Source organism: Barbus barbus, assembly GCF_936440315.1.
Source record: "Barbus barbus genome assembly, chromosome: 14".
Classification (NCBI taxonomy): Eukaryota; Metazoa; Chordata; class Actinopteri; order Cypriniformes; family Cyprinidae; genus Barbus; species Barbus barbus.
In genome coordinates this window covers 21,066,065-21,089,204 of record NC_136742.1, presented here as the reverse complement: position 1 = coordinate 21,089,204, position 23,140 = coordinate 21,066,065, and the positions used below count along the sequence as shown (strand labels likewise).

General features: G+C 36.8%; 2 protein-coding genes across 2 annotated transcripts in view; one reads left to right on the top strand and one right to left on the bottom strand.

Annotated features, from left to right (window-relative positions):
• LOC306879751 (enhancer of rudimentary homolog) overlaps positions 1 to 23,140 on the top strand; it is a 1,222,178-nt gene that overhangs the window by 783,250 nt on the left and 415,788 nt on the right. The window lies entirely within an intron of this gene.
• Positions 680 to 18,511, bottom strand: cd164 (CD164 molecule, sialomucin). Its single transcript, XM_079433584.1, has 6 exons — positions 18,319 to 18,511; positions 11,857 to 11,931; positions 4,687 to 4,755; positions 4,491 to 4,544; positions 4,150 to 4,206; positions 680 to 4,065 (listed from the first exon to the last, which is right to left on the bottom strand). The coding sequence occupies exons 1-6, from the start codon at positions 18,392 to 18,394 to the stop codon at positions 3,896 to 3,898; spliced, it is 501 nt and encodes a 166-aa protein (XP_079289710.1). The 5' UTR covers positions 18,395 to 18,511; the 3' UTR covers positions 680 to 3,895.

Here is a 23,140-nt window from a genome sequence, read left to right as displayed (position 1 = left end):
TGGTTTTCCTCTTCCAATATATCTTGCAATGCAACTTCACTGTAAGATTCATCTTCAGTTGTCCCTTCCTCGTGTGAATGACAAGCAAGGCACTGAGGTATTTGTATGCTCTAGCATTTATTTGTAAACTTTCGTCTACTCTGAGAACACGAAAGCCTCAAAACCTATTGTCATAATGTTTTGCCTAGAATATGTGGTGAAAGAAAAGATTTTTTGAAGTCAATGCAGGCCAAAGACAAGGCAGATTGAGCATGTGTGTGAGAGAGTTATAATATCAGATTCATAAAAGCATATTGAGTTTCTCCACCTCTATCTATCTATCTATCTATCTATCTATCTAGAGTATATACAGAGAGAGTTTTTTTGTGTGTAAAATAACTAAATACAATTATATACTAGATAATTATACCACTTCTAGCAGCTTTAAAAAAGAAATGCCAAAAGCATCACTAAAAACACTGAAAAAAACAATCCTTATATTCTGCAAAATGTGGCCTATGGAGGCCTATTTCCACTTCAGACGAGATATTTATAATTGTGAAAAAAGACACTTTGACAGATTTAATGGTGAACCTCTATTGTGGCTGAAACCATATATAGTAAAAGCATATGCATATGGTAAAAGGTGTCAGTCACAAAGGTTTCTTAAAGAAAAAGACAACAAAACAACACCCACAACTGTTTTACAATACTCAAACTTTAATCACATTTCCAACCTAATTGCGAATGCAGATCCGAAACGAGAGAAAACAAAAGAACAAAGAGTTCCAGAGAAATAAAACCAACATAATAGAGCATAAAACAATTAAGGCGAACTTTCTGGACACAGACGCAACAGTAAGCGTCTTCTAATTGACAAGAGCGTATGTGGGCAATGTGCATGTTTATGTGAAGCAATAAAAAAAATAAAAAATGCACTACTGGACAACAGGCCAAAAGGTAATTACAGTCATTTAAAAAAATTAAATTAAATTAGTAACTCAGTTAAATCTTAGCAATTAGAAAACAAAATGGTGGCACAAGTAAGATGCTATACTCCATGTACCTCTCATTATCCACTCAACCTCAATAAACCAAAGCTTCACTCTAAAACATTCAAGTTCCTTTGAGTGCAAGTCTTCATGACAATAGTAATCTTCATCTAATCTTAAATAATTAAGGCACTTCATCTTCAAAAGGTGCAGCAAGGATTGCAACACAAGCTCAGAGCGATGACAGAATATGGTTATGGCTGTTTCTGTGGAAATCTGATGCACACAAACAAAGGCATAAGAAATCAAGGCCACAGACTACTTGAAGTTAGGTTGAATTCTCTGAGTGCGAGAGGATTTTGAGCCATTTACCTTCTCAAACATTAGCATCCTTCACTGAGCTCTGAATATGGAATTAAAACCGATATTTCACCCGAAAATGTAGCATTTCCTTTTCAGCCCTTTACATGCACAGCTAAAATCCATTTGCAACTAAGTGGGATCTTTGGATGTAGCCTGATGCTAAACAGACAATACTGCGATGAGTTGTGTAATTGTGTTATGTCAAATATTGAAAAAGAATACACGAATCAAACACCGTGCAGTCGGAACTTTTCTTAAGTAAACAGTGTTTTTAATTTGGCAAAGCTGAAGCGAAATGTCAAACAATAGGATCTCATCGGACTACACTATGGGCATGGAGAAGCTTGTGAAGCATTATAGCAGCTTTTCAGTGACTCATGCTAAAATAGACACCTTTGGCATTTAAACATTGTGATACGACAATGGACAAGCAATTAGAGTGGTTCAACAAAGAAAGTGAGGCCTGAGAAACATGCTGGGAATGAAACGCTTTGACATTAGGGTGACAACAAAGCATATGAAAATGAAAGCACGCACCAAACAAAACAATTAATTTCTGCCATTACAAAATTTGCAACCCAAATAACGCAAATCACTTCCCAAACCAACGACATTCCGACTCGCAGAGGAAGTTATTAGCAGCAAGCTAATCAAGATTATTACATTTCAAATTTCATAACACAGGAATGAAGGAAAAAAAAATATACAGGCCCTCGGCCTATAAATGTGCCAACACACTACCCAGACGGATGATTTTATGAACAGAGTACCAAACAAAATACGCTCAGCAAGGCAGGAATTAGGTGTAGTGTAGGTCAATTCTGCATTTGAATCAGTAACTATATTAAAAAAAATCAAACCCAAGCATTAAATTATGAGACTGACACAGCTCTATTCTAAGACTCAATCAAAATCTTCAGATAATTGTAGCAACAGAAAAACAAAATGACAGAATAAGCTAAACATATCCTGAATGCACTTTTCTAAGGCATATTTCAATTCTCTTTAGGGTATTTAACACAAAGGCTCCTAAAAAAAATCAGAATCTACTTACAAGCCTGTTTTAAATCATCCTGAAGTATGTACACTTCAGTTTAAGACATTTTAGTGCCTTATATATAACGATATTGACTCGGTTTATGGTCAAAGAGTTCTGATTATGTACAAATATCGATCGGTTTTTCAAAGGGAGTGCTAGAATCCGGCCGACATTTCTGCGCTAGCAAAAAACAAACCTCCAGAACTGAGAGAAGCTTTTAGGAGCCATGACATATTATCCAACAAATGAATTAACTTTTAATTATCTACTCTGTATAATATAGCGATCAGTCCAGCTGGCAGACACTAGATCTACTTCATCGAAACAAGCACGCATGCGTGTCTATAAACACACCGACATACAGGCAAACACACTTACACAGAGCCTGGCCTCAACGGAGGCCCAACACAAACACATTCACACTTTTAAGGCTCACTTTTAAGGCAGCAAGCCACTGCCTCCACCTAAAGGCACTTTGACTCATCTGTCAATCATTCTGAATGGGATCATGGATCCTCCGCTGTCATAGTGCCTCATTCTATTCGCATGTCTGGCAGAATCGACTAATTCTAACGAAGACTCATTTCTGCTGTTAGTAGAACTGGATTGGCTGAGCTTCTATTGTTTCAAATCCACATAAACTCCTAAAAGTATAATTTAAGATAGCCGATATGCTGGTAAGTCCCCCAGAATGATGGGATGCTCACTATGGGTATATAATGCATCTCTGATATTACCCAGCACTCCACTGAAACGTTTGGGGGAGAAAAAAAAAAGGAGCGAGATAGTTAACAATGAGGGCCTAAGCTGGGGAATGTAATTTATTGCAACATTTTGGCTCTCTTGGTTGGTGCAAGTAAGAGGAATGGCCCAAAAAAAAAAAAAAAGCACCACACACGGACAGATACAAACCCAAGGGACTATGTGATGAAAATGCAAAACAGATTTGAAATGAAGGGGAAAACTTTGTTCATTCAGTCTTGAACTATATAGATATTATTTTTGAACATGGTGATGATGATTATGATGAGGGCCTTGTTGGAATATTGAGAACCATCAGTCATGGCAACTGTATAAAATACTGTTCTAGTAAAATTACCTGAAATTAACACTGGAAGTTGGCAAGTATTGTCTCAGGCATGATGAGAAGTTGCCCCCTCCAATGCCTTTCAGGGGAACCACCATGATATTGAGGAGACAAATTGCTGTGTTGTCATATAATGAAACATTTACAGACAGCTGTGGATGTACACGAAAGCAGGATACATTTCGCATATCCCCTAATGCATATTTACTGTGTGTGTATTTGGGTGTATTTGTGTTAATAAACTCGAGTGCTCGTGAGAGCTCTAACATTAACGAAACAAAGCTCAGATCACAGGAATTAAATGTCAAATATGAGGCTAAACATTGGGGATTACAAGAGTATTTAAGAATCTGTGAGTACAATGTGTCTGTCTCTCTCTTTTGGGTCGGAGTGTGGGTTTTGTGGTGCCGTGTGGTGCCTCCAGGTGGCAGCGTGTTACAGGGTGTGGTAGTTGCGATCCTTGGATTTGCAGAACTTGTAAATGAAAAAGATGACAGCTTGAAGGCCAAGGACTAACACAATTCCCCCGATGAAACTGGCGGCATCAAATGTGGATGATTTTGATGGAGAAGGAGAAGGAGGAGGAGACGCAGACGTGGTGGCATCTGTGGAAAGGCCAAATTTTCAGTGAAACTACAGTAAAAAGGATAAAGGAAGGGTTACACTCTGTTAGAGAGAGCTGTACTTACTTGTGACGGTGCTGTTTTGAGTAGGAACAACTGCTGTGGTGGGGGCTGTCGTGGTAGCTAAACAGAAAAAAAGTGCTGTTCAGGATAATTGTTCTACCTCAGCAATAAACAGTAAAAAAGCAGACACATCAAATTGTATAGCCTGCTCTGTGTTATGAACGGATGCAGGTATATTTTAATATTTTATGGCTCTTCATTTATATTTTATGGTTAACCAATGTTGTTTTTAAAGTTGATATATACTGTAAATAAAACTGACATTTGCAATGGGCTTTAAATTATGTAGGTGTGCATTCTGAGGTGTGTAGGAATGAAATTGAGAGGAGTCTGGATGGCCGTACCATTGATGGTAGCGTTTGCTGTGGTGGGGCTCACTGAAGGGGCCGGTGTCGGCTCTGCAGTTTAAAGAAAATGCACATATTAAACTCACATCATCCCAACATACAATTGGCCGTGTCATATTTGCAACTTGCAACTATTTTTTTTTTGCAGTTGATGAGTGTAAAAATTATCTTAAGATAGTAGGACAAAACGTACCTGTGCAGTTCACATTGATGCAGCCGGCTGTTTGGTTCTCAGCACTGCCGTTAAGACACTTCAGAGTGACTGAAATGTAGTAAACAAAACTATTTATACATCATACATTTTTTTTCAAAAGAAGCACACAAAGTCACTGTGCATTTGAAATGCAAAAAAAACAAAACAGTAATTTGCAACTAAAATATTTTCTAAACTATTTCTTGTGCAAATAATCCTTGCTGTACACCATAGCTGGGAGGGGGGGGGGGGGGGGGGGGGGCTCTCTGAAACAAGTTAACCAATATTTAATCAATATTAATAACCAGTAGCACATAAAAAAAGATAACATACCATACGGAGTAACTGGTTTACTGGTCTTTAATAAAAAAAAAAGCTAAGTGTTTTTTTTATTTATTATTTTTGCAAAAAACTATAAATAAAATAGATTACAAAAATGTAGAAAGAACTGGGTGATTGTATCAATTCAAATCAATCAACCTTACATACCATCAGATAAAGAATAAAATCACAAACACTTCCTTGACTCATGATGATAAGGTTATGACCCAGAAATAAGTGGATGAACTGACAGTGTCATATTGACATAAGAAAGAGATAAAGAGAAAGAGGAGGAAGATTTTCCAGAAACCTCTGTGTCACTATCAGCTGGTTTCCATTAAGAGTATCCTCCCGTTACACATGAATAGCATTGTGTGCAAATACGTCAGACAGCTCAGAAATTCCTACTGATAGCAATAATTCAATTTTTACACATCGTTTCGTAATCCACTTTACAGACACTGTTGTCTTCCTCATGTTTGTCATTGACTTCAGTTCAGAAAGCCCTGAGAGTCCCAGACTAATTCACTAGCTGTGCGTATGCACATGTGCTTAAATTCTTGTCACACAGAAAACATTCATCAATTAGTTTATGCTCTAAATTATTTACGGATTAAATACTTTAAAAATATAAGAAAAAAGTACAATGTTAAACTTCAAATCACGCAAAATAAATCTCAGTATCTATGGAATTTGGAAAGATTATTAAAAATAATAAAACAATAAATTTTCATTAATTAAATAACTAGGTTCTCAAGGTTTGAGAAATAATGAATAATGAAAATAATGTAGTCTAGGCCTGTATAAAAGATATTTAGCTGTTGCTACAACTTTGTTTTGTGACTCTTTCAATACGAGTGACAGGCTTTGAGTGTTTTATGTCAAAAGTAAACTGAGCCCCAAGAAAACATCTGAAAAGGTGGGTTAAACTATAGATCCGTGTATGGAAGTACATTATGTTCTTTATGACCTCAAAACAGCCAACACTGAGAAAGAAATGTCACATGCTTTTGTGAAAGGTACAACTCTCATGTTGAAATTCCATACTATGACAACACCAAGATGTTTTCAATTCCTTGCTTTCTGAATAAGTGCTTCACTTGCAAAAATGTCCATGTAGTCCACACCGCTTCTCAGCCCTTGGGTAACAAATTCAGCTACCCAGTCTCAAGTAATGATTGAGGGGAAATGCATACATGTTCATTACTTTAAAAGGACTGATCAAGCACTCTGGAGCAATCAGATGAATGAATATGATGTCAACCGGCCTGCGTTTACTGGTTTTCACAGATTAGACTGCAAAACCTGCCACTGAGGTTCTATACTTATAAGAACAGAGAGAACATCTGTGCCTCTGTCTCAGTACGCGTAAGCCAAAGCGAAGCACCACATAAAAATAAATAAATACACACACACACACACACACACACACATATACATACATATACTATATATTATAGGCTTAAAACATGTATATGAATAAGCACTACATGCATATTCTAATGAGGTGTCAGATTTTGGTCAGAAGTTTAAATACAGCATGCTATCAAGTTATAATTACCAGATAAGGTTAGCAAACAGGTCTAATTGTAAATCTAACATCTAATGCAACTGATGTAGTGAAACGTTTAAAGCTGTTGCGCAAACATTGTACCTTCCAGGTCGTCTCACCTTCCTCCTACACCCACAAAGAGCCATACGTCAATAATTCACATGAGCGCATTTACAGCTCATGTCACAACACGTTGATTTAGCCAGTACATTGTTTTAAACAGGCCATGAAAACCACAGCTTTGTAGAAACACCCTCAAAACGAATAAAAAAAAAAGTCCTGTCCTAAAAACAGATTGCAGCATTTACCCCATATTTTGTACCTTTGCACAATAAGAAATACTCAAAACAATTCACAAACCTATTTCTAATAAACTAAACACTGAAACATTTAACCTGATTATACTAGTCTGCACTACAGCAGGAAAGACCCAGATATTTCCAGTATGTTGTTTCACTGAATCAGTGTAAACCGATCGCGTCATCTCAGGGGAGCTGATAGCACAATGCTAACGATACTGGCTTTGTTATAGGGGGAGGTGTGGTTACAGACACTACACCTGCTCAGGCCCGTCAGACCACTTCTCCTTACTATATAGCTCTCGTACTTAAGAAAAATACAGACTCACTGAATGTGGAGAATGACAGCTGATGTTTAATTTAAGATCGAGAACAGAACCTGTGAATGTGCAAAGGAAGTGGTTTATAACTGTATTGTGGTTAAATATAAATGATCTGCTTCACTATTAACCAGAGGACAGATTTCAAAATAAATAAAAATGTTATTGTTAACAACTGTTTATCAAGTTTTATTTTGTGGAACAGTAGTACAAAACAAAAATCAGCTGTACAAAATTAAAACCCACCCCAACCTTTGGTAAACCTAAAAATAAACAAATAAAACAACAACAAATAATAATAATAATAATAAATTAATTAATATTAATAGGTAAATAACAAAATAAATTTACAAAGATTTTTTAGAAAAGACAACATTAAAAGCTGAATGCCATGAATTTACAGTTTTCATGTTAGATCCATGTATACAAGAAGTAGAGAGTTCCATGGAGATAATGTCCAACAAATACACAGTCCAGGTTCGTCTGTCCATTGTGTGAGGAGGATTCCAACGGTTGACAAGCTATTTTTTTGCTGCTGTGAGAGCAGCTAACAGTAAAGATCTTTGTTGGATGGACAAGGTGAAGTCCCAAAAGTCATTCATGAAAAAATGGCGTCAAACATATCTCAGTACCCAACAAATATGATAGGTCCAGTGAGAGCTGAGTCCAAAAAGGTGAGAGAGAGGGGCACTCCCAATAAAAATGCAAAAACATGCCTAAAACTCCTCGGGAACACTTAGAAGATAATAGATTCATATAAAAACGTTTCATTGGAGTCAAGTAAACCCTATGCAGCAATTTACAATGAATCATTTGGTGATTAGGGTTTTTAGAAGACAATTTAAACACCCTATACCTGATCGGAAAATGAAACATGCACATCCTTATTAAGATCCTTAGCCCAAACAGTAGTAATAGATAAAGGTTTGTATGAATGCTCAAGAATAAAGAGATAGATGAGAGTGTCCTGTAGCTCAAATAGTAGAGCATGGCGCTAGCAACGCCAAGGTCATGGGTCGATTCCCAGGGAAAGCAAGATAAAGCTGATAAAATGTAAAAACTGTAACTTGAATGCAATGTAAGTCACTTTGGATAAAAGCGTCTGCTAAATGCATAAATGTAAATGTAAGATGACTGAAGCAGAGGAGGCATATTCCCTTTAGAAGGAAGGATTAGTCTGCGCAAAGGGTGAACAGGCAGTTGAGAGTTCCAAGGCAGCGGATATGCCCGTAGGGCCGATCTAATACGCAAATACATAAAAGGAGGTGCCTGGCAGATTATATTGAGTTTTAAGATTCTGAAAGGATTTTAAACCACTATCATCATAGATATCTCCCAGAGTGTATACTTTACTCCATTTCATTGTCCGCAATGGACTCATAATACTGCCTGACAAAAGGTTATTGTGGAAAATAGGCGAATGCCTATGCCATTTTGTAACTAGTTGTGAATGTCTTTCAACATCCCTCCATGTGGAGAGGAGATGGGTTACAATGGGACCAAACCGAGATTTACACTGCCTAAGCAGAACCCTCGAAAAAAACAAGATGCTTCAATTTATACGGATAAACAATAGATTCATCAATTGCTCTCCAAGACACAGACGCATCAGGATCAAACCAAACTGCTAAAGGGCGGAGGGAAAAGGCTTGAGCATACAGTCTAAAATTAGGGAAAGAAAGACCTCCATGTAATCTACATCGTTGTAAGGCAGTCAGTTTAATACGAGGATGTTTCCCATCCCATATATACGGTGAAACACATGCATCTAGTTTATTCCAGTAGCCAATCAGTGGAGCGAGAGGAATCATGGAAGTAAAGAAATTGATACGTGGGAGAACATTCATTTTAAATCACCGATATACAGGCCTAAAAAGAAGTAGGAAGACAGGCCAATTTTCCAAATCTGAGGATACTTTGGCTAGAATACCGTTATAGTTTTTTGAGACGATTTCCTGCAGGGAAGGAAAAGTATCCCCAAGTACTTAAAATTTTGAACCAACGGAATAGATATAGAAAGGGACATGAAATCAATTTTAGAATTGAGGAGAAGTAAACATGACTTACTCCAGTTAGTTTTAAACCCAGAGAGAGATGCAAAATGGTCAAATCCAGTACATGAGGAATAGAATGTGACGGCTTCCCCAAAAACAATACGATATCATCAGCAAACAAAGAAATATGATGATGAGTATTCCGCAGACCCATGCTAACCATCTGAGATGATTTGGTAGAAAATCCAACTGGATACAAACACCAGTGAAGCAAAAACAAAGCTGTATACTCAAACTTAAAAAAAAAAAAAAAAAAAAAAAAAAAAAACCACATGCTGCTGGAAGGTCAAATCCATTTACCATTACTGAAATGAGTACTTTGCTAAAACAGACAATTCACTGTGACTAATAAGTCAGGTGAAGGATGTGTGCATCAAACCAAATAGATCAAAATGTTGGCTTGGAAAAATATAGAAATAGCTTAACAGAAAATGTTGTGCTTAAGCAAGGTTTATATATATATATATATATATATATATATATATATATATATATATATATATATATATATATATATATATATATATATATATATATATATATATATATATACACATATATATATACACATACATATACATGGCCAAAAATATCAGCACCCTTGGTAAATATGATCAAAGGCGGCTGTGAAAATTAATTTGCATTGTTAATCCTTTTGAGCTTTTATTTAAAAAATAATAATTCACAAACCTCTAACCTTTCATTGGATAATAAGAATTTAAAATGGGGGGGGGGGGGGAATAGCATTATGAAATAAATGTTTTTCACAAATACACGTTGGACACAATTATTGGCACCCCTAGAAATTCTTATGAGTAAAATATCTCTGAAGTATATTCCCATTCATATTCACAATTTTGAGCATTCCAGGGTGACTATGAACATGAAATCATCCAGCCATGGCTTCCTGTTTCACAGAAATATAAATAGGAGGGAAAACAATTCCCTTAATCATCCATCACAATGAGAAAAACCAAAGAATATATTTCTAATGTGCAGAAAAAGATAACTTAGCTTCACAAATTAGTGAAGTGGCTTTAAGAAAAGAGCTAGAGCAGTGAAAATTCCCATTTACACCATCAGGGCAATAATTAAGAATTTCCAATCAACATAAAATGTTACGAAACTGCCTGGAAGAGGACATGCGTCTATATCGTCCTAATACACGGTGAGGAGGAGAATTTGTGTGGCTAAAGCATATCCAGCATATCCAGTTATCAGACACGACTGGAACTTCAAATGGGACTGGCTTCTATGGTCAGATGAAACTAAAAAAAAATTGCTTTTTAACAGCAAACACTCAAGATGGGTTTAGTGAACACAGGGATAAAAAGTACCCCATGTGTACAATTAAATATACTGTTGTGGCCCTATATTTCTGCTGGAGGTCCTGGACATCTTGTTTAGACACATGGCATCATGGATTCTATCAAATACCAACAGATAAAAAAATCAATAAGTAACTGATTCTGTTAGAAATCTTATAATGGGTCACGTTTGGATCTTCCAACCGGACAATAATCCAAACACAAACCTCAAAAACAACACAAAAATGAGCACAAAACCAAGCTTCTGCTATGGTCATTCCAGTCCTCTGACCTGAACCCTGTAGAAAATGAGTGGGGTGAAACGAAGAGAAGCACCACCAACATGGAGCTGGGAATCTAAAGGCCAAAGTATACTTCGCTTTTTACGTGTACGCGATGGACAGCGTACAATGCGCGTGACACGAATTGTGAAGTGACATACTGCCAAGTATGGTGACCCATACTCGGAATTCGTGCTCTGCATTTAACCCATCCAAAGTGCACACACACAGCAGTGAACACACACACACCGTGAACACACACCCGGAGCAGTGGGCAGCCATTTATGCTGCAGTTTATGCTGCGGAGCAGTTGGGGGTTCGGTGGCTTGCTCAAGGGCACCTCTGTCGTGGTATTGAGGGTGGAGAGAGCGCTGAACATTCACTCCCCCCACCTACAATCCCTGCCGGCCCGAGACTCGAACCCGCAACCTTTGGATTACGAGTCCGACTCTCTAACCATTAGGCCACGACTTCCCCCACGACTTGAATTGCGTCATCAGAACAGTACACGCACTTCAAATGGAGTATACTTTGAAAGGCTACGTGTTCAACTGTAAGCTGTGCCTCGTGTACGCGTAAAAAGCGAAGTATACTTTGGCCTTAAAGGGTCTGCAGTGATTCTGGATGAAGGAATGGTCTCTGATCTCTTGTCAGGTGTTCTCTAAACTCATCAGCCATTATAGGAGAAAATATAGAGCTGTTAAACTGGCAAATGGAGGTTTCAAAAAGTATTGAATAAAAGGGTGTCGTTAATTGTGGCCAATGTGTATTAGAGAAAAACATTTATTTCATAATGATATTTCCCCCCATTTTAAATTCTTATTATCCAATGAAAGGTTAGATTTTTTAAAATAAAATATCAAAAGGATTAACAATGTAGATTAATTTTCACAGCCTTCTTTGATCATATTTACCAAGGGTGCCGATATTTGTGGCCATGACTGTGTATGTGTGTATATATATATATATATATATATATGCCTTGGCGGCCATGTTGTCACATGAGCTTTGAATTTGACATGGAGGAGGGACTGACCTGAGCACTTCATCCACTGGCAGTGAGTCACATTTCCACATGCTTCACAAGATGTCAATGAACCACAGTCTTCATCTGCAAAAGAAACCACCCATTAAATAGCATATCTTGTATGCCTAAAAACTGATCACTGAGATTTCCATCAAGCATGTCATATTCAAGGAAAACATTGGCATTTTAATACAGGTTTCTTGCGTTGTTGACCTAGATTTGTTGCCAGAGTATGTGTCAGTGTTATCTCTTAGCCTTTAAACAACAAGGCACAATGAGTAACCACAAAATATTAGTATAACATTATCCAAGTCTCTAGCTGAAACATTAGAGAGAAGCCTGTCATTTTCACCAATGGTCCAGTTAGGACATTTCAATTAAACATTACAAGGTCAAAATTGCTCACGGGGGAGAGAGAGCGAGAGAGGGAGAGAGAGAGCAAGGGAGAGAAGTATCTGTACACAGTGTCAGAGTGTATCTGTACACAGTGTCAGATAAGAAGCTGAGAAGCACATTGACCAGATACAGACTCAACGGACACAAGCCGATGATAGAGACGGGCAGACACAGAAAAACATGGCTGCCCCCAGAGCAGAGATTGTGTTCACACTGTGATCTGAATCAGATGGAAAACAGAATTGCACTTCCTAACAGAATGCTCCAAATACACAGATATACGGACAGTGTTCTCTGATAAAATACAGCAGATCCATCCGACATTTAAAACTCTTTCAAACCAGAAGAAACTACCCTATCTGTTAGGAGAACACAAGAACTGCTGTGTGTTTGCTGCTCAATATGTGTCTGCCTGTCACCAAAGAAGAGAAAACACTCAATCTGCCCTGATCTGATGTTTCCAGCACATCTAGATTATATTAAACCATATTACTCTATTATATTACTTAGATGTACATTTTGCCTCTGTAAATCTGTCTAATCCCTTATCTTATTTTAATTTCTAGTTTATATACTTGCATTATTAATTCATTTTGTACAACATGCTAAATACTTTTATACATTATTATTATTATTATTACAATTATTATTATTCTTTTTCTTTCTGTTAATACATATATGCACTATTTGTAAGCAGCCTAGCTGCAATTGCTTTGGCAATACAAATGTATAGTTTTTGTCATGCCAATAAAGCATACTTGAATTGAATTGAGAGAGAGGGAGAGAGAGAGAGAGGGAGAGAGAAAGGGAGATTATTTTACAGCCCAACATGTGATTCTCTGGATAAATATAGATCTTAACAACGCAGTAGATCTAAATGGAAGCAAAGCCACAAGACAACAAAACAGAAACCCTGATGTATTGGATTACATAACAGCGGCAAGCCAGCGATACGTTTACATGTCATGGACATCAGTAATCTATTTATTTACCTTATTCTGAATAAGACAGTATTATGATTGAGGTGTTTACATGAGTTGATTTTAGAATAATCCTTTCATGTTCCCGTTTTACATGCGTTTTTTTATTTTTATTGAACATAAAAGATTTTACATGTAGTACATAGATCGATTAATGGCTCACATCATTACGTCCCCACATGATGCCATCCGACGTCCCCTCCAGAATTTCACGTGTAAACATATAGTTCGTCTTCATGATGATGCCATATACAGTTTTGGGTGTTTCATTTTTAATTATGAAAGCTTCAAGTGCAGTTAATTATTCGTAAGTGCAGTTCTTTTATTTGCCGTCAAACGTTTGACCACTGCCGTGTGTGTCTCCTGTCGTTATAATTACATTTGAAATAGGTGGTAATCAAATTCCAGTTACATCCGAAAAGTATTTTAGATTACCAAAGTGATTACTTTGAATTTTAATGTAATTTATTAATTTAATATTTAAGTGAACAGTTTGGGGATTTTAACCAATAAGGCAATGTTTCCCAAAAGCATCGTTAGCGAACTGTGGTTGTTAAATTATATTGAACTATAACGACATTCATAGGCGTAATTTACGGGTGGGACATGTCCCCACCACTTTTTACCAGGCTCGATATTGTCCCCACCACTTTTAAAAAGTAACTGAAAAATAGATTGCGTAAGGTATGTATTAAAGGAAAAGCACCATCTACAAATCGTCACTCTTCATAATCTAATTCATTCATTTAACAATTTTTTTCCGCCGGTCAGAAGCTTTTCAACATCCTCAAAGATGAATATTAAGTCTTGTTGTGAAACTATCGCGAGATACGCGATATGCGTCATGGGATATGTAGTTTCCTTTCCCTATAATTAATTAGTCTACAGATCCTGTACCTCTTTTAAAATTTATTTGTAGTCTACAATGTTAATACTGTATTTTAGTCTTAAGGTCTCTGCACACTGAGTCCGAAATTTTCGCATGCGTTTTTTCGCATTCGCAATCTTAAAAATTCGTCACGCACAGAGACCTTGCACACAGTCCAATGCGTTTTAATTAATCCGTTGCGAAAGAATTCGCAAAACTATACAAAACGTCTTCAAGCAGTGAGGATGATTTTGTTGGCCTCTCCCTTTTTAAAAAAAGAAAAAGAAAAAGGAAATATTGGGTCCATCCAATCCTTAGATTGCGCAGAGAGGAAGGAGAGTTCCACCTCCTTATCAAAGAGCTGCGGGATTATCCCGAGAGATTCAAAGTTTATTTCTGGATGTCAGTGCCTCAGTTTGATACTTTGCTAGCGATACTGAATCCACATATTAAAAAGAAGACCACCAATTTCCGTGAACCAATTTATCCTGAACAGAGACTGTCTGAGGTATGGATACACCCACAGACACACACACACACACACACACACACACCCCCCGAACTGCGGCATCGGAAAGGTGCGCGCCAGGCATAAAAAAATAGGCAACAGCAGTTCTTTATATTCTGTATCTTTGTATTCCGCAATTTGTTTGTCATAAAGTGCTCTGTGCTGCAAGACGAAGTGTATTAATTTGTCTGACACCATTTTGGATTTTGGCTTTCGCTTGTACGGTGGCTCTGAATGGTCAAAACACCTTCTCAAAGCATCTCAAAATGCTTTATACGGATGCGAAAAACGCAAAAAATCGAACCCGATCCGATTTTTTTTGACGGACGACTATTTCGGAGGCAGTGTGCAAACGTGATTGACAACGTGAGGTCGTATTTATTTTTCAACGTGCGAAAATTTCGGACGAAAAATTCGGACTCAGTGTGCAATGGCCTTTACTGTGCGTGGCTGCTTCACTAAAAAGCTTCTTATATCACTTCCACACTTTCTTTTGGACATTTTGTTGATGTTTTAACATTTATGCTATAGGTAGCAACATTTACCGTTAACTAGCCTTTACATGTGGGGTGGGGGAGGAAAAAATAGAGCTTTTATAAAAACGTCATAAAAAAAAGATTCGTCAAAACAATTTCATTTATTTAATTATTTAATTAATAAAGGTAGTTTAACTATTTCAAACACAAATGAACTCTCATTCATGTTTTACACAAGGTTTTGCGTAGTTCAGGATTGGTTAAATTATTTGATTGGATGAGGAAACATTTTGTGGGCTTGTCTTGACTCTTGACGTAATGTTGATTCTTCGTTCAGCGCGTGCATTGATCACACCTACTTTTAGCAAGTTGTCCTTTTAGCAAGTTGTTCCACATTGTGAATGTTACGTTTTGCTTATTTGGATGTTTATAGACATATTTGTGAATGTGATGCATGTGTGGAAATTAAGTGCATTTCCAACTCTGAACTCAGTCCCCAAGTAAATTCGGTTATTAAATAAACAAATAGCAAAACGTTTTGTGCGGTGTCCCCACCACTTTTCAAAGCAAAGTTACGCCACTGACGACATTACTTGCGACCGTAGTTGCTTTGGGAAACGAACCCTGTCAATTTTGACTCAGCGATTCTTTTGTGACGATCGCTTCTCCATAGAGAGGATTATGAAGTAATCACTTAAAGTTTGGTCCATTCATTAAACAAATTGGTTGCATAACTTTGAGAACTGTGCCTGTTGTTAGCCAGTTGGCTACTTTTATAATATGTTTGGATTCGTTTTGAAGGTTGGAATGCAGCATGAAAGCACGGAATCCCATTTATTGCATTCAAATTGAATTTATATTGATTGGTAGATTTAAATGACATAACATTTTTTGTTGTTACTTTTAGTCATTTAGCAGACGCTTTTATCCAAAGCGACTTACAAATAAGAAAAAGTAACTAAAACTAGAAGTTAACACTCTGTAAATACACACATTTAAGAAATTTAATTTAAATGTAATTATTTATTGTTGTTCATAGAAACCCTGTGGAAAACTGATGTGAAAAAAATGCAAAGAAAACAAATCTTATGACTAGAAGATGTCACTTATTTAGAGTTAGAAAACATAAAAACAAGACAAATTAATTAATATATTAATATAAAAATTAATATATTCCTTTGTGTTACATAGTTTAAGTAATTCAAAGTATTTAAAGTATTTAGATTAAGTTACTAAACCTGAGTAATCTAACAAAATACATTACTGATTACTTTTTAAAGCATGTGTTTTGTAATCTGTAGTGAAATACATTTTAAAAGTAACCTTTCCAGCCCTGTCTGCACCTGGATAATGCATTGTGACTTTAGCCGGATTAAGGTAATCAAAAATCTGTTTACATAGTAGACTCTTAATCAGAGTATTGTCTTAATCGTATTAAAATTGGAATATTGTTGTCCATGTAAACGTAGTCATTGACTGCGTTTACATGCGCACGAATAATGCGATGATTTCCAATAATCAGAGTAAGGACTTAATCGCGTTATGATGTTTACATGTCGAGAGCAAAGCTCTAACTCCCGTTTACATGCAATTTCCATTATTCGCTAAGAATTGTGGTACATTTTTTTACTGCAATTATTCACACACCCCATTGCACAGCACAAATGATGGACTCAGACTGAGTAGGTGTGTTTACTGGCCGCCGTTTTAATGCATTTACGTCTAAAGCATAATGATTTTGAATGGCTGTATTCCACGCTTTTTCTGCGCCATAGAAATGTGATGGAATTTGTTTGCCTATACACTGCCGTCGCGTTCTCGCCGTTTCTGAATGAGGGTAAGGAACAGATTGCCTATACACTGCCGTCGCGTTCTCGCCGTTTCTGAATGAGGGTAAGGAACAGAGACTGGTGGCAGCTAGTTGTGTTTTCCCCAGAATGCGATGCTTTCGTCCCCGCCATCGTTTCTTATGCTGCATTCACGTGCTATCGGAATTATCGTAAATATGAGCTTCCTAGTCGGAAATTGGACATGAACGGCCATAGAGATGCCTTGTATGGCCAATTTCCGACTCGTATTTACGATACTTCCGATAGCACGTGAACTCAGCACAATCTCCGTATTCTTACAGGTGCGTGTCACGTTATTCATGTACGTCACAAGCGCATGCGCACTTTGGTCAGATCGGCAATACTGCGATTAAGGTGTTTACGTGCCTGTATATTTCGATTAAAATCGGTGTACGCCACCTATGTTAATACGATTATGCTTGCTGCGACTATGATCTTAAGCGCATTATTTAGATCGAAGTATTGCGGTAAAGATTATTCGCAATATTGTCAAAATCTCATTATAATCGCATTAAGAGGGTCCATGTAAACGCACTCATTGTAAGAGATACGGTAAGTGATTATTTCAGACAGGTTTAAAACTGTGTCATTAAACTGTGTCATTAAAACTGTACAGTTTGAGTTCAGTATCGGGCAATTAAAACACAGAGGGTAAATATTAATCACGAGGAAAAAAAAAAAAGTAACGAGGCCAAAGTGCAACACCCGCGTCTAATAATATTTAAACTACGGTTGGGAGTCAATAACCGGTTCTTTAGAATGATTCATTCAAAAATAGCGGCAAAGAAAGTTCTAGCAGCTAGTTCTCGAAACTTCGCCGTATGGAAGGAACACCGTGGATTCTTGTAACTACATCACAACTGAATCTATAGCACGAAACATACAGAACAACCAGGAAATTACATTCAAGACCAAATGACTCTCAGGAATCAGGTGTTTTTGTTGAATCAAACATGCCAAAAGTAGTTCGATTCCTGAATAAACGACTCTTGGGAACCGGTTCTTTTTAGTGGATTAAAATATGCAGGGTGGTCAGTGTAGTCGGATTACCGTCCAAATGATTCTTATGAATCGGTTCATTTAAAAAAGGTCTATCTAATTTACATAAGCCTTTTCCAAACAAATTTATGTCTTAATCGTTGTATCCGTTCTTTTGAAATCTATAATGACCTCGTCATTTGGCAACAGACTAGCGTTACCGAGGACAGTTGAAGCAATAAGAACTGAATCATTACACAACATTTATTCCTCAGAAGTACAAAAAGAATCCGTTATGGGACCGGAATCGCAACCACTCCTAATTAAAATCACAGTTAAGGTGTAGCCGATGGCGTGATAGAGACTGTTTTGGGACTCACTGTTACATTTAGTTACAGATTCGAAATCCACTCACCCTGCGCAAATCCCTGGCTTATCAACGACCCGAAGGGGGCTAGTAATATTGGCACGAAGAAAAGTCTCCAAAACATGGTGTCTAGTTGGTCTATTCTCAGTCCTGGTTCGGGCGTTCAGGTCGAGCTGTCTGCGTTTCACTCCAGTGCTGCTGTGGATGTGGCTGCGCTTCCGGCTTTCTGCATCACGTGACTGGGTCTTTTCATCATTGAATGACAAATGTGGTTTAAAACCCTGCTTTCCTGCAGGAGGCGCTTGGCGGCTTACAAGCATAAATCTTCCAGTGAGCAGCAATCAAATATCAGGACGTTTTGTTTTTGATCGGAGACATTTGTGTTTTTAAAAAGCTTAACCGTCTAAAGATATAATTTCTACGACTGGTACTTGACATTCATCCGACAGTAGCTGTAAAATAAATTGAATAAAAGTTAGTCAACATAAGGTCGTGATTGGCTCATCTTGACAGACGCTGAGAAAAGTAACATGTACCATGTGCCACTTTAACCCAATCTAGGTTATATTTTTCACTCAAATAATGACACTTTAATAGCATTTGAAATGGAAACACACATTGAAAAGTTTCTTAAAAAAATATGATTTATTTGGGCCGCTAAGCTCCGCCTCGTATCACATGATGACACACTAGCCATTCCACTATCGTATTGCCACGTGTTTGCTTCACACTTCCTCCAAATGTTGCTATGTATAAAAATAAAGCTCATCTGGCGAAACCATGAGCGCAATATGTGTTTGGCTTATTAATAATTTGTAGAGTGACCGTCCCAACCACTATAAAGTACTTTTACTTTATGAGCCTTTACCCGCCCTCCCAACAAAATGCCGTCCTATAAATAGTAATTTATAGGACATGTCCACATGTCCATCTCTCCTGAGTTTATTTTGCAACGCCATAGGGTGCAAACACTCACTGGTTTTGATAAATAAGACAGCTTTTACACACAACTTTACCTGATTTTAGTTTTAAAAAGGCAGCATTTCTAGACAGCTAGAAATTATAATTTTGACATAATTTTGGTATCTGACCTTCTGTTGGCCCATATTGAGTGACAGGCAAGAAAAAAGAAAATGTGAGAAACAGTAGCAGGCGAACGCCTCTGAACATATTGAAGAGTTTAATCCAAAATATTTCCTTGTATTGTGTCAGTTTTTACAATAATTTGTATTCAAGCGCTCACGAATAAGTGCACTGAAACTATTAAAATAATATTTTTTTTTTATTTATTTTATGCATTGACATTTCACCAGCAAGCAACAACTGCTGTAAATCTCATATAAGTAATGATTCATATTTGTCAAAACTAGTGTTAGTACAGAAGAAACAAAACAGTAAGCTATGAATTGACCTTACGCACGGTTACTTCCTGGTTGTACATAAGCCAGCTCAGTCATTTCCGGTCAAGTGTACTGTGACTCACAGTCTGTGAGTAAGAGGAGCGCCCTTTGCTCGGTTTCTCTACATAATCCATTCACAATTAGGAGAATATTTTTGTTTGTCTAAAACGACCAAACGTCCACATATTCCGAATATTAAATTTACGCGAGGGAATCAGTTAAATCATGCGCGAGTCATTGCTATGATTGACAGTGGCTGTGAATGAAGCGGATGTCAAAATAAAGCTGTGCATTAAGTGATTCAGACTAACAAAACTACAGGTCTGTGTTGGATAAAACTTAAACGATGTAGGCTAGTTATTAAAATAAATCGAAACATTTCAAAATATTGAATGCATTATTTATTTGTTATACCAACTTATTTAATTTCTATTTGACTATATAGGTATTTAAATGATTCAGCATTATAGGCTGTGACTTTGTGACTTCCTGCACTTGCTATACTTTATACTTAATTGCGACAAAGTTCTAAATTTGTTAAAATATTTATTTTACAATAAATCAAAAGATGTGAAAAACTAAGTTGAACACGTTTTTAGCATATTTCTTCATGTTGTCTTCATGAATGAAAAGTGAATCTTTAATAATGGGAATTTTACCGCACAGAGTTAATAAACAAAAAATTCTATAACATTTTAAAAATGTGTTTGTCTTTTAAGAGATTAGCCTAACTGCCTAAACAGTTACGATAGTGTTTGTTTGTCAGCATTTAAATGTACAGTTATACTCACGTGGGTACTTTCCTGGGATTCCCAGACTCTGCATATAAAATGATATGTTCTTTAATAACATGAAACTGTATGTTAATTCCGCAATCATTATTTACGGTGTTGCAATTATTTTGTTTCTCAGTTTATGTTAAGAATGAGGCAGGAGATGTTTCTGTGAGTCTCTACCTATATATAGCACATATAAAATGAGCTTCACCAGAAGATTACGAGCTGGCTTATCTTTATCAGGAAGTTTTAAATGGTCAAATATTTATAGAATCATATGGCAGATATTGGATCATGAACTCTTGCTATGCTGTCACCCAGTGAACGAGTCCATTAAAAATTTAGAATCTTCTGTTGATGTGAAACCAAGTGTTAAACCTTAGTGTCCAGATATTTATTTTTTAATAAAAATATAATATTTATATATACCTAATAACATAAAAAGTATATATATATATATAGGCCTGAAAAATGTTGCCATTAGATAACATTGGCACAACCTAAACCAGAAGTGTCGTTCTGTCAGCAGATGGCGCTATATACATTCACATCCAGTTCACTCTCATACTGTATTTACTAGTCCAATCTTTCTGAAAAGACTGCTGCTCTGTCAGTGAACAGATAGTATAGATAATATCCAGCCTGTCATGTTGCTTCACATCAGATTCATACCAAAATATGTATTACTAGTGTTAAATATGCTAAATGTGAAGCATTTGTTTAACTGTGTTGTAATATCCATGTGCATATTTCATGTCTCTTACCATAATACAAGTATTTTAATTGAAAGAAGTTTGTCCCTTGCTGCCTGCACCATGAAGCCTTTGTCTCAGGACCAAGCTCTTAATTCATTTTAATCTTCAGTTATTTGTCAATAAAAGAAGATTGTACTTTTAGGCCATACAAATTTCGACCCTCTTAAAAAAGAAAAGAAACGGGTGATTTTTCACACCCATTTTTCCAATATTCCAAAATCTTTGTTAGTAATTTTGAACTACCTATCTAAAAACATGCTGAAACCAGTTTAAGATGGTTTGCTGATTTAAACTGGTTTAAAATGGTCTCCCATCCCGACCAAGCTTGCCAGCCTGGCAAAGCAGTCTTAAAAGTACACATTCCTTTTACATTGTTTTATGGTCATTAATATATTTATGTCTTAAGAGTATGCAAGTTTTCAGAGACCGAAAAAGTTGCAAATGAATACGAGCTCTGTAATTTGACCTGGCGATCCGTCGGTATAATCAGTAACATAATTACTGTCATCATTTATTACTTTTAAAACTTATTACAGATTTTTAGATAGCTAACCTACATATAACAAGTTTATCACAAAAATAGTTGACATTTGGTTATTATGACAGTTGCCAATCAGTCCACATCGTATGACCTCTTTGATATTTACTACTTATTTGACGACTTGTACTGACAACAAGCCAAGTCTGGTGGATCCCGCCCACTAAAATGTTAGAGAGAGAGAGCGAGAGAGAGAGAGAGCTCCTCTGGCTGGGCTGCACACTGATAACTGAAGTATATCATCAGTGCAGCAGCTGTCTCAGAAGGAGGTAAAGCGATGTCTCATTGACTCAGGTGCGTACTGATCGAATTCCTGTGCAGATGTTTCCATTGTTGCTTGTATTCTTGGTAACTGCAGATACAGACAGATGTGCGGCAATGTCAGTCAATGAGACTACAGGAGGCATTGCATTGTAATTATGACTCATTTGTCACTGAGTGCAATCGATTAAGCCATTGATGCTTATAAATGCTGAATGGAAACGAGAGAAGAAGCGTAGAAACGATTATGAATGTATGGCATAATACATTGGTCTTTGCTGTTACGCATCATATGGCACAATAGTTGTTTTTAGGATTCTGTTTTCTCTCTTTCCCTGAATTTAGACCATTTATTTCTGTCTGAAAACAAGTAGGCTATATCTTGTATATAGTCGCATTAGGTTTTGAGGGGACACACGGTATCTATGGTTCTGTGTGCAAACACATTGCATGCAGTAGTGTGCTTTGGCTACAAAGGCAGTCTTATAGTTTCATCGACTGTCTGCGCTGTCCGCGGTGCTGAAATCGTACCTGCAAGGACGTAAAAACGACGACCTCACCAACAAAACTTGAATGCAAAAAATTATGCTCATTCTGACATTACATGTTTCTTCGTCCAGTGAGTCTTTCGTTCGATAATTATTTAGCATAGAATGAAAAATGACGTAAGTTTGTCTTCATAGTTCACACAAAGCTTCTGAAGTGTCACCTAACAGAGACCGGCGTATAAGTATTTTGATTTGAACTCGATGTTTTGCCGCTATGCGTCTCAAACTTTATGATACTTAATATAATACTTTATTATACTTTATATAATATCCCTACATTTGGCTGATACTAAAATTGGTGCACGTATTGTGGTGTGGTAATCAAATGTACTTGTTCAAATAATTGTTAAGCCACCCCACATTAGTAGGCCTATAACTTAAATATTTTAATTCAAAGCTGCAAATGCATCAAACATTTGCTAAAAGCTTAACAGTTACGGGACTTTGTGGCATATACTGTGACATTTTGTGCAATTTTTGGGAAGAAATAAATGGGAAAGTTTTACAACCCCTGGAAATAGTATTTCTAGTTTTAGACTGATAAAAAGCGTGTGTGGATTTTATGTATCAGATGGAACGAAAACTGCTGATA